Here is a 16,306-nt window from a genome sequence, read left to right as displayed (position 1 = left end):
TGATACTGTACATAAAAAATCCTAAAGACTCCACTCCAAAACTACTAGAACTGATATCGGATTACAGCAAAGTTGCAGGATACAAAATCAACACACAGAAATCTGTGGCTTTCTTATACACTAACAATGAACCAACAGAAAGAGAAATCAGGAAAACAACTCCATTCACAATTGCATCAAAAACAATAAAATACCTAGAAATAAACCTAACCAAAGAAGTGAAAGACTTATACTCTGAAAACTACAAGTCACTCTTAAGAGAAATTAAAGGGGACACTAACAGATGGAAACTCATCCCATGCTCGTGGCTAGGAAGAATTAATATCATCAAAATGGCCATCCTGCCCAAAGCAATATACAGATTTGATGCAATCCCTATGAAACTACCAGCAACATTCTTCAATGAACTGGAACAAATAATTCAAAAATTCATATGGAAACACCAAAGACCCCGAATAGCCAAAGTAATCCTGAGAAAGAAGAATAAAGTAGGGAGGATCTCACTCCCCAACTTCAAGCTCTACTATAAAGCCATAGTAATCAAGCCAATTTGGCACTGGCACAAGAGCAGAGCCACAGACCAATGGAACAGACTAGAGAATCCAGACATTAACCCAGACATATATGGTCAATTAATATTTGATAAAGGAGCCATGGACATACAATGGCAAAATGACAGTCTCTTCAACGGATGGTGCTGGCAAAACTGGACAGCTACATGTAGGAGAATGAAACTGGACCATTGTCTAACCCCATATACAAAAGTAAACTCAAAATGGATCAAAGACCTGAATGTAAGTCATGAAACCATTAAACTCTTGGAAGAAAACATAGGCAAAAACCTCTTAGATATAAACATGAGTGACCTCTTCTTGAACATATCTCCCCGGGCAAGGAAAACAACAGAAAAAATGAATAAGTGGGACTATATTAAGCTGAAAAGCTTCTGTACAGCAAAAGACACCATCAATATAACAAAAAGGAACCCTACAGTATGGGAGAATATATTTGAAAATGACAGATCCGATAAAGGCTTGACGTCCAGAATATATAAAGAGCTCACATGCCTCAACAAACAAAAACAAATAACCCAATTAAAAAATGGGCAGAGGAACTGAACAGACAGTTCTCCAAAAAAGAAATACAGATGGCCAACAGACACATGAAAAGATGCTCCACATCGCTAATTATCAGAGAAATGCAAATTAAAACTACAATGAGGTATCACCTCACACCAGTAAGGATGGCTGCCATCCAAAAGACAAACAACAACAAATGTTGGCGAGGCTGTGGAGAAAGGGGAACCCTCCTACACTGCTGGTGGGAATGTAAGTTAGTTCAACCATTGTGGAAAGCAGTATGGAGGTTCATCAAAATGCTCAAAACAGACTTACCATTTGACCCAGGAATTGCACTCCTAGGAATTTACCCTAAGAATGCAGCAATCAAATATGAGAAAGATCAGTGCACCCCTATGTTTATCGCAGCACTATTTACAATAGCCAGGAATTGGAAGCAACCTAAATGTCCATCGATAGATGAATGGATAAAGAAGATGTGGTACATATACACAATGGAATACTACTCAGCCATAAGAAAAGGGAAAATCCAACCATTTGCAGCAACATGGATGGAGCTGGAGGGTATTATGCTCAGTGAAACAAGCCAAGTGGAGAAAGAGAAATACCAAATGATTTCACTTATCTGTGGAATATAAGAACAAAGGAAAAACTGAAGGAACAAAACAGCAGCAGAATCACAGAACTCAAGAATGGACTAACAGGTACCAAAGGGAAAGGGACTGGGGAGGATGGGTGGGTAGGAAGGGATAAGGGGAGGGGGAGAAGTAGGGGGGTATTAAGATTAGTATGCATGGGGGGGTAGGAGAAAAGGGAGGGCTGTACAACACAGAGAAGACAAGTAGTGATTCTACAACATTTTGCTATGCTGATGGACAGTGATTGTAAAGAGGTTTATAGGGGGGACCTGGTATAGGGGAGAGCCTAGTAAACATAATATTCATCATGTAAGTGTAGATTAATGATACAAAAAAAAAAAAGGACAGTTCCTGTGTGGTAACCTCCAATGAGTTCTACACAAGGGTATAAAGGGCATATAAAAGTGTAGGCAAAGGGTCTGTTTGTGTTTATACAGAGGATCAAAGCCTAATTGGGCTAACCCGAAAATGAACTGAGATACGATATGAAAAAGAACTTCCAACATCAGCACTCTTGGGAAGACTCATGCCAGAAGATGATCATCAAATACCCCAACAAAGATCCACGCACTGCTACAGCTGTAGATGCACTCATCCCACCAGCTCCTGGACTTGCCATTGGAATGAAGAAGGAGATATCTAAGCTGGCCTGTGCATACAGTAAAACAACAAATTTGACTGGATCTATACTGTTGGAACTCAATCAAGAATTAGGAGAAGTGCAAATTGTAGCGCTCCCAAATCTTACAACTACAGACTATTTACTGTTAAAAGAACATATGGGATGTGAACATTCCCCAGGAATGGGTTGTTTTAATTTGTCTGATTTCTCTCAGACTGTTCAAGTTCAGTTGGACAATATCCACCATATCATAGATAAGTTTTCACAAATGCCTAAGGTGCCTAACTGGTTTTCTTGGTTTCACTGGAGATGGCTGGTAATTACAGATATGCTTTGGTTATGTAACTATACTCCTATTATGTTAATGTGTGTGCGCAATTTAAGTAGTAGCTTAAAACCTATACATGCTGAAGTTACTCTACAAGAAGATATGTCAAAGAAATAATCAATCTTCCCATGTTTTCTTCCGCCTGCTACTTCTATAGCTTTTCTTCTTCCTTCCTAATTACAACCCTTAAATAGAATTCGTGCCTCATATCAAATTTACCGAGTATCATAATTCTTCCAAGTGGTAAAGATACCTCAAGACAAATGCTGGGCATAGAAGCTACAGGGCATAAATATGCAAAGAAATAAAAAGCTAACCATTTCAAACAATAAGGCTTCTCTCTCACTTACCAACTTCACATTTCCCTGTATGGCCCCGGAAGATGACTGGTTAGCCAGAGACGGGTAAGATTCCTCAAGGGAGGAACAACCTAAGACAGGCACAGTCGCAGGGGGGCCATCAGGTGAGAAATTGGGGATCAACAGAGGTGAGGCTTAGATCCTCACCCCCCCTGTTCTGAGAGAAATCTTCTGCATACGTGGATGTTTTATTGCCCTTGTCTAGCTTGGATTAACACATAGTCTACAGGCACACACCTGATCATCTACATTTGCTCTCTTACAACACTAAACTATGTTTTCTACCTTTATCTTGTATCTACCTACCACTTCAGCATTTTATTAAAAATAATAATAATAAAGAGAGAAATGTGGTATCCACATATAAATCAAGTATAAAAACCAAATGAGTATTCATATTTGAACTGACTGTTTATAGTTCATAATGCATGAGCAAAAATGCAAGTTTCTGTGATGACTGCCCTTGTAGTGTTCACCATGTAACTTATTCACTATGTAAGAATTTGTTCTCCATGTAAGAACTTGTTTGTTGAAGATTGGAGACTGACAAAAATTAGGCTTGGGGTGTATTAATGATTGTACATTGAGCATTGACTCCCCTATACAGAATTTTATTCTTGTTAACAACCATTTGATCAATAAATATGAGAGATGCCCTCACAAAAACAAAACAAAACAGAACAAAAAAAAGTACACACTTCCAATGGTAAAATAAATAAGTGACCGGGATGTAATGTATAGCATAAGGAATATAGTCAAGATATTGTAACAGCTTGGTATGGAGATACCTGGTACCTAGAATTGTCATGTATATAAATGTTGAATCACTATGTTGTACACCTGAAACTAATGTAATGTAATACTGTGTGTCAACTACCCTTCAATAAAAAATAATTATCTAAAAAAAAACTCAAGCTCCGTCTCTTGAAGTGAAAAGTTACCTAGGAAATTATCTTGCATAGGGGTTCTTAGTCTTCCGTGTGTTTGAGATTCACTGTAAAACATTAGGGTTGATTGAAGGGATTAACAGGTTTTGAGCAATGTTAAATAAGTCAGCAAAACTTAGGAAGCAAACGCGGAGCGCCTCACGCTGTTGATGCTGTCACAGTCCACACGGTGTCCTTGCTGGAGAGAACTGTTTCCATCCCTTGGTTGATCTCTTATATACACACAAAACAAAGCTCTTTCAGGGTCCAACCATTTCGTGATCATTTTGGGATCTGGCTTCAGATTACCTTTCTATCTTTCCCCTCATCTGAAGCAAGTTTCCCATCTTGCCTCATGAGTCTTTCAGCAAACTGCTCACTGCATGGCCCAAGGTGACTAGGACACCTCCTGGGACACCTTCCTCTTTGGGTGCTGTGCATCATTTCTTCCTAGGAGTGTCTGGAGCTGCGGGGCTTGCAGCTCACCCCATCACCCTCCATCTGCTGCCCTTGGCCTGTCGCTATTTTAACTTTTCCATTTATTAGTGACTTTCAGTGAGAGTTAATCAGTGCTTGTGCTCTGGCTGGAAAAATTATCTCTGATTTGCCCTTTTTGACTTCCATTCCTCTTTTCTTAAATTATTATGTCAGTACACTCTAGAACAACACTATTTATGCACATGCAGGAATGTGAAATTGTCAGGGCAGCATGCCAAGTGACGCCCTGAAAGAAAGGTGTGCCCATCGCCTTTCTAGTGGACTGTATGGTTTGTCTTGGTAACTACATCAGGTAACTGTTTCCTGTAAAGCCGGTGGCCATTTAAAGGAGAATTAGTGGGCCAGGAGCACACCAGAGACCCCATTGTTCAGGTGGGTTATTGCATGCAGATACGTTTCTGCTCTGAAACAGCCTGTATCCAAAGGCTGTTCTTAAGTCTACTGGATTTCGGTGTAGGTAACAGTACACACAGAGCCTCTAATGACCCTCTTGGTTGCAGACAGTGAGGACTCGCTTTTGCCCTGGAATGCTTCTTTGTTGTGAGCCACAGAAGTTCAGAATTTGAAAATTAGGTAGAGAACCTCTGCACAGGTTTCAGGCAAGACCATAAACTGGTGGGAAAGGATCAAGAATTAAGGAGAGAGATGGAAATTTTATTTTTCCTGGCACTTCTCACCACTGTACTGGGGGGATGCTCTTGTCTCTAAAGCCACCTTGGGCTTCTATTCTGCCCCAAATCAGAGCAGAAGGATAAAGTGGTTGTTAACCCACATAGGGTGGCACCAAGGCAGTGTAAGATCTCCATCCTGCCCCTCCATCCCTCCACCCATGCCCTCAAGAAGGGGATGTCTCCCTGTTCTTGCTAACTCTGCTTCAGACAAGCTGTACCTCTGCTCACCTCAGCCAGGGCCACAGTGCTGATGCTGACACATAAGTAACAGAAAGGGACTCGAAGCCCACAGGCCCTCTTGCTCACTTTTGGTGGACAAAATACCTTACCTTGTAGTCATTAATGGTTTTTTATAATCCTTAGTTCTTCAGCAGGGCACATATATATCTAAAAACATACAGCATACATGTTTCTAAGATGTAAACTGGAAATAAGAGACATCAGGTAAATGATATTAATCATATTTATTAAAGCAAGTGAAATGGTTAGGAGCAGAAAGGAGTCAGTACCTCCTTCCTATTTCTTTTATGGTCTGACTGGCAAGTGACTTACAGGCCACACTTCAGTTTCTTCATCTGTTCACTGAAAATATATAAAAATCCTGGAGATTTGTGTGGTTTAAGTAAGGTAATATATTTTAAGGTCCCTAGCACAGTGCTGGGCACATGGTGAATGCTCAAAAAACTTAGAAAGCTGAAAGAATTTCCCCAAACAGCCGATCACCCAGAACAAAACAACACGCCTCCAGCTTATTAGCACAGAAGCATGGAACTCTATTACCAAAAGGGACTTTACAGTATCTACTCTGGCAGTTTGCTTTTTTTTGTTTTTCTTAAGCCAGGTTCTGGGAACAGATTATAAGGCACTGATATGTCAAAGAAATAAAAGTGGAGCTGGGACTGGGTGGGGTGGAAAACTGGGCCCAGCTCCAGTACCCCCCATCTTTCCCTCCCCTGGAGGACCCCGAGGCATCTGACACCTTCCAGAGCCCAGTCTGAAAACCAGAAATCTGGTTCAGCTCCACCATGTCACCAATAAAGGAGTGGCCCAGACATGTGGAGTTGTTTTTTTCAGTGGTGCAACCAGAGCCACAACCTGCATTCTTATCACTTCCCAGCATAGCACAGTGAGAAAGAGACAGGACCAAAATATGTGGGAGTATTTGACAAAACTCTTACAGAGAAACTTTAAAGTATCTAGAGCTTTAATTCAAAATATGTGCGCTTCTTTTTTTTCCCCCTGTCGTAGATGATAAGCTTTTGGGTGGCCCATCCATTTTCATGTTTATTTTTCATCTGTTTTTCATGCCATTTAAAGCACTTCCTGTGTAGTTCCAGTACCTTCTATCAGCCTTGAGGACAAATAGCAGCTGTGTAGGTTTTCATGAAACAGGACTAGAAAGAGCTTCACCCTGTCCTGCACCCTCTCTACCTTAGATTTCTGTGGTCTCTTTTGATGCGACATAAAATGTTATGATTTCCAAATGTTTGGACATACAGGGCATTTTACTTCAACCTCTTGACCACAGTGTTCTTTCAGGCATATTAGCGCAGTACAAAAATGTAAACACAGAGCTGACCCAATGAAAGTTTGAAATCAATGTATTTTCTTTTTGAGATAAGGCTGTGTTCATAGAAACAGCCTCCGACTTTGTTTGGGAAAGAAAAAAGACGCGGCCCAGTTCATGCCTGCTGTGCTGTTTCCCAGGGTGTTAGTTTCCTGTTGGGTTATTTATGTCTTTGTGTTCTTGTGAGATGCTTAAAGTCTTGTCATTTGCTTTCAGAAAAGAAAGAAGTTGAGTTGGGGAGGGTGGGATACTTAATTATCGTGAGGTGACCTAGAGTCTCTGAGCACCTACCTGTGTTTGCAATGGCTACCTGGACCCCTAAACTTGTGTTCATGTCCACCTCCACTGGACTGGGGACTGACTCCATGAGATCAGCGTCATGCCCTTTAAAGTTCTCCTGAAGGTCTCCTCCACACCCCGCTTACTACCTAGTTCAGAGCTGGTGCTCAAAAAGTATTGATTGGTTTTCCAAGAGACCGCCTAGATGTTAACCAGGCATGTTGAAAACTCCATTATTTTGGACTCCTATACCAAGGAAAATACATAGTATGGTAGTATTCTACTGGTTTGAAAAATGTATAATTATATATAATTTAATCAACATATACAATCTATAACATTTTTATATACTATTATATATTATATGTTATTATTATATATAACAAAATAAATATAATTGAATAAAAGAGTAGTATTCAAACTGTTAGTACTGTTAGAGCAAAGCAAAAAGACCCCTTATAGGAACTATAGCCTTCAGTTTCCAGACCAGTTGAGCTGGACTGGGGACGAAATGAATCAGTAACAAATACATGTAAGTGTAGTAGTTAATATAAATTGAGCACGAACTATATTCCAGGCATCACTTGTATAATTCTTATACAATTATAAGGACTTTATGTCCTATATCACATTTAATTCTCATGATAATACTATGAGATAAGCTGTTATTATCCCTATTTCACAGATACGGAAATAGAGGCTTAAGTCACTGGCCCACAGTGGTGGTAGGATTTGAACCCCAGTAGTGTGGCTCTGGAGTCCACCAAACCACTGAATTGCTGACAGACTGAGTGAATGACATGCACACAAAGAAAACGATGCTTTCACCACAGTAAAAATACAATACACCCAACAGCTCTTATTTCTTCTCAGATAATTTAGTTGAAGACTTGGATGCCCTACATTTTCTGAGTTTGAGAGAAAGGTGGGGAAGGAAGGCAAGAGAAAACCATTAAGTGTTAGTGGCTTTTCTTCTCGTCCTGATCTGGCACAGGACTTTATAAATCACTTGTCCAGGTGGTCTTCTCAACTAGTTAAACTTCTGAGGGCCTATTTCTTTTGAGTGACTCTAGGCATTTCCCAGATATTACCCAGATGATTTTTACCACACCAGCATGAGGATCTTAAAAGTAAACAGTATTCCTGTTGGGATAGACAGTAAAACTGAGGCATAAAGGCAAAGCCACTTGCTCAGGGCTGTGTCACCAAAGGGGGCAGTGAGCCCCAGCCTTCTTACTAATACATAGCCCAGTACCCCATGGACTGGGCACTGTCTCCTTCCAGAACAAGCGGAGTCTTCAGTTTGCTGTGAAAACAAAGTTGAGTTATCTTGTTGTCTTTTAGGGTTGTGAATGGCTCCTAGAAGATCCTGACTTTATCCCAAAGAAATACTGTTTATTGGAGTGGCTTCCTGTCATACAGTCCCCTCAGTTGACCATGAGCCAGCCAGACCCTGCACAGGACCCGGAGTCCAGCCCTGCGCCCCTGTGTGTGGTGTGTGGTCAAGCCCACTCCCCCGAGGAAAACCACTGCTACACCTACACAGATGAAGTAGATGATGACCTCGTGTGCCACATCTGCCTGCAAGCATTGCTGGACCCTCTGGACACTCCCTGTGGGCACACCTACTGCACATTGTGCCTCACCAGCTTCCTGGTGGAGAAGGATTTCTGCCCCTTGGATCGCAAGCCCTTGGCTCTGCAGCACTGCAGGAAGTCCAGCATCCTGGTCAACAAGCTCCTCAACAAGCTGATGGTCACCTGCCCGTTCACAGGGCATTGCACCGAGGTACTGCAGCGCTGTGACCTCCAGCATCACTTTCAAACCAGGTAGGGCCCCAGGACCGCCCCCAACCCATGCCAACTCTGTGAAGCCTGCCCTTTCAGAGGTAGCTGAGCCCACCTGTCACCAAGGGCGAGGCTGTCCCCAGTGCCGGGGGCTCCTTGAGGTGCCTGTTTCTCTGTCTTCTTTGCAACCAGTGAAAGGATTCTTTCAAAATTAGGAACATTTTAGGTGTCTATGGCCTTCGTTCCATGTGATGCAACAGCCGTGGTAGAGCTGTGTGCTGTGTGTATGTGTGTATGTTTAAAGGTGTTTTTTAAAATTGTAAAATATACTTCAATGGTAAAATATAAACTTTACCATTTTAACCATTTTTAAGAGTGCAGTTCAGTGGCATTAAGTACATTTATGTCATTGTGCAGTCATTACCACCATCTATCCTCAGAATTTTTCTTCTTCCAGAACTGAAACTCTGTACCCGCTAAACAAAAACCCCCCAATTCCCTCCTCTCCAGCTCCTGGTGACCACTGTACTACTTTCTGTCTCCATGAATTTGACTATGACAGGAACCTAGTCTAAGAGGAATCATACAATAGTTGTCCTTTTGTGACTGGCTTCTTTCTCGTGTGTGCATGTTGACATGCAGAAGATACAGGAAAGATCTGACAGCTTTCCCTGAGGTTCACGGTCCCCACAGATTCGTGGTGGGTACTGTTTGTCTTTTCATGTAAGGAAAAGATGTCTCTGGATTTGACCCTTGATCATCAGAATTTCCTCTATATGGGAAGTGACAAAGCCCAACTGTTCTTTGAAAAGCTATGAGGTATTTTCAGCTGAGTTTTACAAGGAGAAACTTAGAAAATGTTTGTCCTTCAAATGACTTGTTCTTCTAAGTTTTCAGTCAGAGTAAACATAACGGTGTCAGAGCAGCGGTGTGCCCACCTCAGCTGGGGGCCAGCTTCACCCACTCCTGCCCACCTCTTATTTGTTCACTTACATTGTCCTGGTCCTGAGCATTCCTGGGTGGATGGCTTCAGGGGTAGCCCTGGGTATTGTTCTGCGAGCTACCCTCCTAGAGCATTTAAGGTACTTAATAAAGGGTGAACAATCATACTATAGTTGTTTTGTAAGAGGATGAAGCTGGTGTTTATCTTGCTTCCTGCCCTGACAGGGGCAAGAGATAGGTAGCAGTGTTTTTTTCTAACGGCCACCCACCTTGGGGCATGAATCTGCCCCTTTGTCTTTGGGGATGTGCCGAATCTCTAACATGGAAGTTTGCACGCAAAGCAGTGGCCTGGGTATAATGCTTCTCACATGTTTTCCATACTAATTATGGCACTGAACTCATTGCTCTCCCCAAAAGGTTGTGCCAAATGCATCTAATTCAGGTTTCCAGGTTGCCTCTGACCCTCTGTTATCATTGTTGTTAAGCTAGGAGGCCCTTCTTCTCTGATTACTCAGAAGGAGGTGTGGCCAGAGGAGAGGGTGATAAGGGAGTCTATTTGTGACTTTTCTGGAAAGTTTTACCCAGTTAGAGAGGCATTTCCCAGAGGGAAGTGGGCCTGTGGTCAGAAGTGGAGTAGATACTGATAGGTGCTGGTGCAGAGCAGGGCCGAGGCTGGGGCCACGCTGGCTGGGGAGGTGAGGAGCGTGTGGAGAAAAGGCCCTGGCAGAGCTCCTCTACCCATCACATTCCCGTGTCCCTGGCATATTGTAGCCAGTACACTTGTGTTTGGAAGCTGTATTAGTTCCCTATTGCTGCTGTAACAAATGACCACAAAACTAGTGGCTTAAAACCCATGCAAGCACGTTATAGTTCCGAGGGTTGGAAGTCCAGCATGGTCCACTGGACTGACGTAAAGGTGTTAGGCGGGCTCATTCCTTTGGGTCTAGGAGACAACCCCTTGCCTTGCCTTTTCCAGCTTCTAGAGGCCACCTGCCTTCCTTGGCTTGCTGCCTCTTCGTCCATCTTCAAAGCCAGTAGAGTAGAATCTTCTAGCCTCTCTGTCACTCTGTCCTGTCTGTCTCATTCTCTGTCTCTGTCTTCTTCTCTCCTTCCATCTCCCTCTCTGTCTCTCACCTATGCTGACATCATCAGATCTCCTGTGGCTCTGACCCTCCCGCCTCCCTCTCATAAGGACACTTGATGATCACATTGCCCCCACCCCCACCCTGGGATCATCTACGATCATTGCTTCATCAAGATCCTTAACTTAGTCACAGCTGCACAGTCCCTTTGGCTGGGTGAGGTAACCTATCCACAGGTTCTGAGGATTAGTAGGGGGACATGAGAGTGTGGAGCAGCTCATCACTCTGCCCACCACAGGGATTTTGCAGGAGGGGTAAGAGAGGAGGGAGAGGAATGAAATGGAGGCGTGCACTTTCTGGAGAGAAATTGAACACATAGCAGCTCCCCCTCAAAAACTGATCTGGGTCAAAAATATCCCTAAAAGTCAGGATAAGCTGGCATATGGATCTGAGGGCAGGGCCCCAACAGAACTGGGGCAGAGACAGGGCTGGGATGAGGCTGCTGGGATGTGTGGGGCCTGCAGGAGATGACACAGTGCCTCAGCTGCCTGGGGGCAGAGGAAGGGGAGCTTCACTCCCACCTCGCAGGCTGCCTGACCTCAAGGAAGCCCCGGGGGAAAAGGCTTGGTGAAGCCTCAGCTGATAGTGATATGCACATTTGAAAAACAACAGTGAGGCAAGAACCCAAAGCTAATTGAAATCACCTCTGCAGGGAGGCCACCAAGTCCTCACAGCAGCTCTCTGTGGGGAGGAAAACTCCACGTGAGAGATGCTGGGCCTCAACACCTGCTCTTGATCCTCTCCACACATCAACCTTTTAAGTAGGTTGAAGCCAACATTTCCAAAAATATGTTGTATATATTAGTCATCAAATGCTTAATATACACTCCTTCCCCTTCCGCCCTCTGGGCATTTTGTTGGAAAGGATTAAGAATTTGTAGCTAACCCAGAACCTGCCTCCAGAGCTGTCTTGCCAATGGGTTTCAGCCCCAGGCAAGTTCACTATGGATTCAGCATGACCAACGAAATGACAGGAGAATGTTCTTGGGGTGAAAGGGTTATACCCAACTTTATTCCCACGGTGGCAGGTCAGTCACTAGAATCCCGGAGCTCACTCAGAGTGAGTCTGCATGCAGCAAGCCGGTCTCTGCCTCTGGGCTCCTCTACCCATGCAACCATCTCAGTCTCTGCCCTTGGCGCTGCCACCACTCCAGCCTCTGTTCTCCTGCAGCCTTGCAACTGTGCTACCATGGTGCCCAGAGCACTGGGCAGGGCTCTTAATATAGAGTCAATAATGGTGCATTGCCCACATGTGTGTAATGAGCTAGCCAGCCCAGGCCAGTTGAGAATTCTGGTCACAGAAACCTTCACTTTATCCACAGGAGCTCTCTTGGGCCTTGGGCCAGTGACTGCGCGGATAGACCACCTCTTCCTCTCCTCTAGGGATATTAAGATTCAGTAGTTACTACATCTAGAGCCTCTTGAATGGGAAAACTAAGAAGTTACCAGGAGGGAAGTGTCTTCCTTCCATTTCTGCATGAGACCTCCAGGCTGGTGGCAGCATTTTTCATACATTTGTGCTAGAAGTTTGTTTTTATTAATTTGCATTTCAGTTTCAGAATTGAAAATGTAATGAGTTTAAAATTTTTTTTCTTTGGCAAAGGGCATTTTAATTAATATAAACTAGGCAGGCTAATAATGGAGAACTTCACTACAATTCTGGTTGAAAACTTCTGTATGACTGATATGCATCCATACATTCCTTTCCAGGGGGGCCTAGAGAGCTAACAGACCTGGGCTTCATGCAAAAGTCCATACTTAGGTTTCTCCACCTATAAAATGGGAATTTATTTCCACTGGCTCCTTGAATGCAACATTCTTGCAGAAATGAATCACATTTAGAATGTCTCCACTGTCCCTCTATAAAAGAACATGCAGTAGAGAAATATTTTTCCTCTCAGCCAAAGTCTCTGCTCATGGTGTGCCCACAGTCCTAAAGATTGCAGTGGACTTGAGTCAGGGAGGCAGGCAGGTAGCATCTCATCTTTAGACAAACACTGTTGTCTGTTCTCTCTAGAATTCATGTCATTTGTACACATTGTTATCTGAATACTAAAGATCCTGAGTTCAATGTAAATTGTTAAGTAGATATTTAGGACTGACTGTGGCTGCATGACTGGCTGGACCAGCAACTACTTGGACAACTGTTTCTGACTTCAGACTAGACAGGTCTTCCATGGGAGAAAGCCTGAGTGTGTGAGCTAGTGTTTGGAATCTTCTGGCTAATTCTGTTGACTTCTGTCCTTTCAGATGCCTAGGAATGCCCATCACACGTGTCCACTGCAAAGAATTCCCATGGGGGTGATGGGCTAGTCAAGTCAAATGGCAGCTTTCTATACAGAAAAAGGGTACAGCCAGTAGATGAAGGGAAGCTGTATAGGTCAATCTAATGCATTTCTCTGGATCCGGACCATCAGTGAGAGGATGTGTGGAAACAAAACATTTATTTCCTTAATCCTGAGTGGGAGTCATCTTAGGCTCAAGACTACCTCTTCATTGTGCAATACCATCATCTGCATCTATAATATTTATTAAGCATCCACAATAGGCCGGGCCCTGAATGAAAGAAAAGCCTATCCATGTGTCTTGCCAATGGGTTTCAGCCCCGGGCAAGTTCGCTATGGATTCAATGTGACCAAAGAAATTGACAGCAAAACGTTCTTTGGGGTGAAAGGGTTTATTACCCGGCTTGTTCTCCCTGCAGTAGGTGGAGCACTAGTGTCTCTGCCTCTGCCCAGAGCACTGGGCCGAGCTCTCTCTATATAGCACAATAATAGCTTATTGTCTACAGGTGTGGAAGCGGCAGCCCAGCAACAGGCCAGTTACATTATCAGGTGGTTTAAGTTCAGTGAGGATCCTGGCCATAGGAACCCCAACTTCCCCACGCCATGCCATGGCTTCTGCCTCTGAGGAAATGACCTTTTCAAAGGAAAAAAGTTGAAGCACATGCACATTGAATTGTTTCACAGGAAAAGTCACTTTGCCCTTTATAGCTTGTCTCTTATGGAAGATAATAAAAGTGGGAGATAATAGCGCTGACCCTTCTTAAGTATTTACTAGCATGAATAAAGAGATCATTGTTCAATGTTTTGAAAACAGCCCTGAATGAAAATGAGATGGAAGTGAGCCAAGACATACCTGACTGAAGGCTCTCTGAACTTACTTTCTTGATTAACTTTGCATCAAGTGTCCTGGGAGTTTCCTTTCCAAAGACCTAACCATGGTCTCTCTCTTGACCTTTACTTCTGCTGGGTGCCTCTTTTCTGTCTTGTGCTCAGCACAACACAGGCACAGCAGGCTGTGCCCAGGGCGGGTGAGATCTCCTGGGAAGTGAGGGTCTGGGGGGATAGGACTCTGTGGGGAGGGGGAGGTCACAGGCCTTGTTGGTCCTTTCAGCCTAGCTCACCATCTTCACTAAAACTGAGCTTTGACAAACATCCTTCATGTGACTTTCCAACACCCAACCCAACTTCTTCCTGTTCCCTGCCTAGCTGAGAGCCACTCCTTTAGTGCACCTGGGCGTGGAAGAAATGGGGCAAAATTTCTGCACTGCCTTTTGAGAGACCCATTGAGTTTCCATCAGATTATGCTCCAAGCAATGCTTTAAAGAAACAACATTCTGCTGGGCACCCATTCCTAGAAATGTTCCTTACCTTTTTCCTTTTTGCCTGAACATTTATTATCTATCTGTAGAAATGCTCAACCCCTGCCATGGCTCTTGTAAAGTGTGAAGTTCTTTTTTTGCCAATTTGCCTCTAATCAAGAAAGATTCATACAAAAAATGGACTCTTTAACTGAATTATCAGTCAACAAAATGATTATTGAGCATCTACTATATTCTAGGCACTGTGGTGAGAATATAATAGAGAATTAGACCAGTAGAACTCCTACCTCAAGGAGTTCCTGGTTTAATGAAAAGAAAAGAGACAAGAAAATAAGAGGTGGTGTGTGATGTCTGAGATGACATTTAATGAGAAATAGGACTTAGTCAGGCAAAGCCTGGGTGTTAGGATTAGGGTTAGGGCTATTTATATTCAAGGAACTACAGACAAGCCATTACTACTTGAAAGTGGGATTTAATCCCCAATGTGTTGTATTAGTTAGGATTATATCTGATGGTAGGTAATAGAAAATTATATTGGTTTAACTATGTAAAAGTTGTCTTTTTCTTATTTAACACAAAGTCTGGGGATAGGAAGTCTATAATTAGTATGATGTTACCATGATGCCATCAGGAATCCAGGCTCCTTCTGCTTTTCAGATTTGCTTTCATCCTCAAGTTTATCACCTCATTGTCTCAAGATAGCTGCTCAAACTCCAGCATCACTTCCAAATTTCACCAGGAAAAATAATGTTGGAAGAATCAGACAGGAAAAGCAAAATACAATGTGCAAACCGAGACTCCTTCCTATAAAGAGTTGCCTGGAATGCCCACCTCGCAATTTCTGCTTATTCTTCATTAATCAGTGTTGTGTTACATGGTCACCCATCTGCAAGAGAGGCTAAGTTACCTCTTTTTCCACCATGAACAAAACTCGGGTTCTATTAAAAGGAAGAAGAGATTAGATGTTGGATAGGCAACTAGCACTTTTTACAATAGTGACAGAAACAGCAAAAAACAGTACCTTTGTTTTTATATTGCATTAATATCCATAAATGAATTTTTTCCCCCTGAAAAGCAAGATGAAAGGGCAGACATCTTTTTTTTTTTCCTAGAGACTTGGAGAAGCAATCTGACATGTCCAAAATTATCAGAAATAAAATCCAGTACACTATGAAGCCCACAGTGTTTAGCATACACCATGCTGCTGAAGAGTTGTGATCTGTACTGAGATCCTGGACATTCAAGAAGAGCATGTGTCAGGACTCTGACACTCCATATTCAGGAAAAGATTGAAACATGTCATGTTCCTCATAGTGCATGAGGAAAGACAGGACAAGAAGAGAGTAATGATGCCTCTTGGAGATAGGAGCTGAGCTGCCAGCTGGCCTCATCACTGTTATTAGTAGTTATTGATAACAATATTTATAACAATAGCTAACACTCATTGAGATCTTTGTTCTGTATAGGCATTATCTCATTCCACCTTCATAACAATATGAGTTAAGCACTGTTGTTGCCTTTCTTTTACAGAGGAGGAGATGGAGTTTCAGAGAGGTTGGGTAACATGCCTAGTGTCACACAGCTAGTGGCAGAACTAGAGTTCAAACTCAAGCCTGTTCTACTCCAGTATACCAAATACCAGACCTAACTTCTCTCTTACTGCTCTTCACCAGCTCTGACTCACTCTTACATACCAGACTTAAAGGGAATGGCATTCAAATTAGGGCTGCAAAAAAATTAAAAATTAATACATGTCATGTTTTGTCAAGATTGCCTGTGTCTGATATAAACCATGGAAGTTGAATCTGTCCATTCTGAGGATTGACTGTATTTAAATATTTAAACTCTTTTAGCCCTGCCTCAG

The 16,306-nt window shown here is 42.8% G+C and overlaps 1 protein-coding gene across 9 annotated transcripts in view; it reads left to right on the top strand.

Annotated features, from left to right (window-relative positions):
- LNX1 (ligand of numb-protein X 1) overlaps window positions 1-16,306 on the top strand; it is a 170,076-nt gene that overhangs the window by 69,228 nt on the left and 84,542 nt on the right. For 6 of the 9 annotated variants that reach the window (XM_036895260.2, XM_036895258.2, XM_036895253.2 and 3 more), the window contains one exon: window positions 8,312-8,796. In XM_036895260.2, coding sequence (XP_036751155.2) covers window positions 8,405-8,796 — 392 coding nt within the window. In that variant the 5' untranslated portion in view covers window positions 8,312-8,404. Of the gene's footprint in view, window positions 1-8,311; window positions 8,797-16,306 lie in introns of those variants that run through there. The other 3 variants (XM_036895261.2, XM_057502230.1, XM_057502229.1) reach the window with 1 other exon arrangement.

Source organism: Manis pentadactyla, chromosome 5 (assembly GCF_030020395.1).
Source record: "Manis pentadactyla isolate mManPen7 chromosome 5, mManPen7.hap1, whole genome shotgun sequence".
Taxonomy (NCBI): Eukaryota; Metazoa; Chordata; class Mammalia; order Pholidota; family Manidae; genus Manis; species Manis pentadactyla.
The sequence above is the reverse complement of the archived record's forward strand: the minus strand, read 5'-3'. Positions and strand labels throughout refer to the sequence as shown.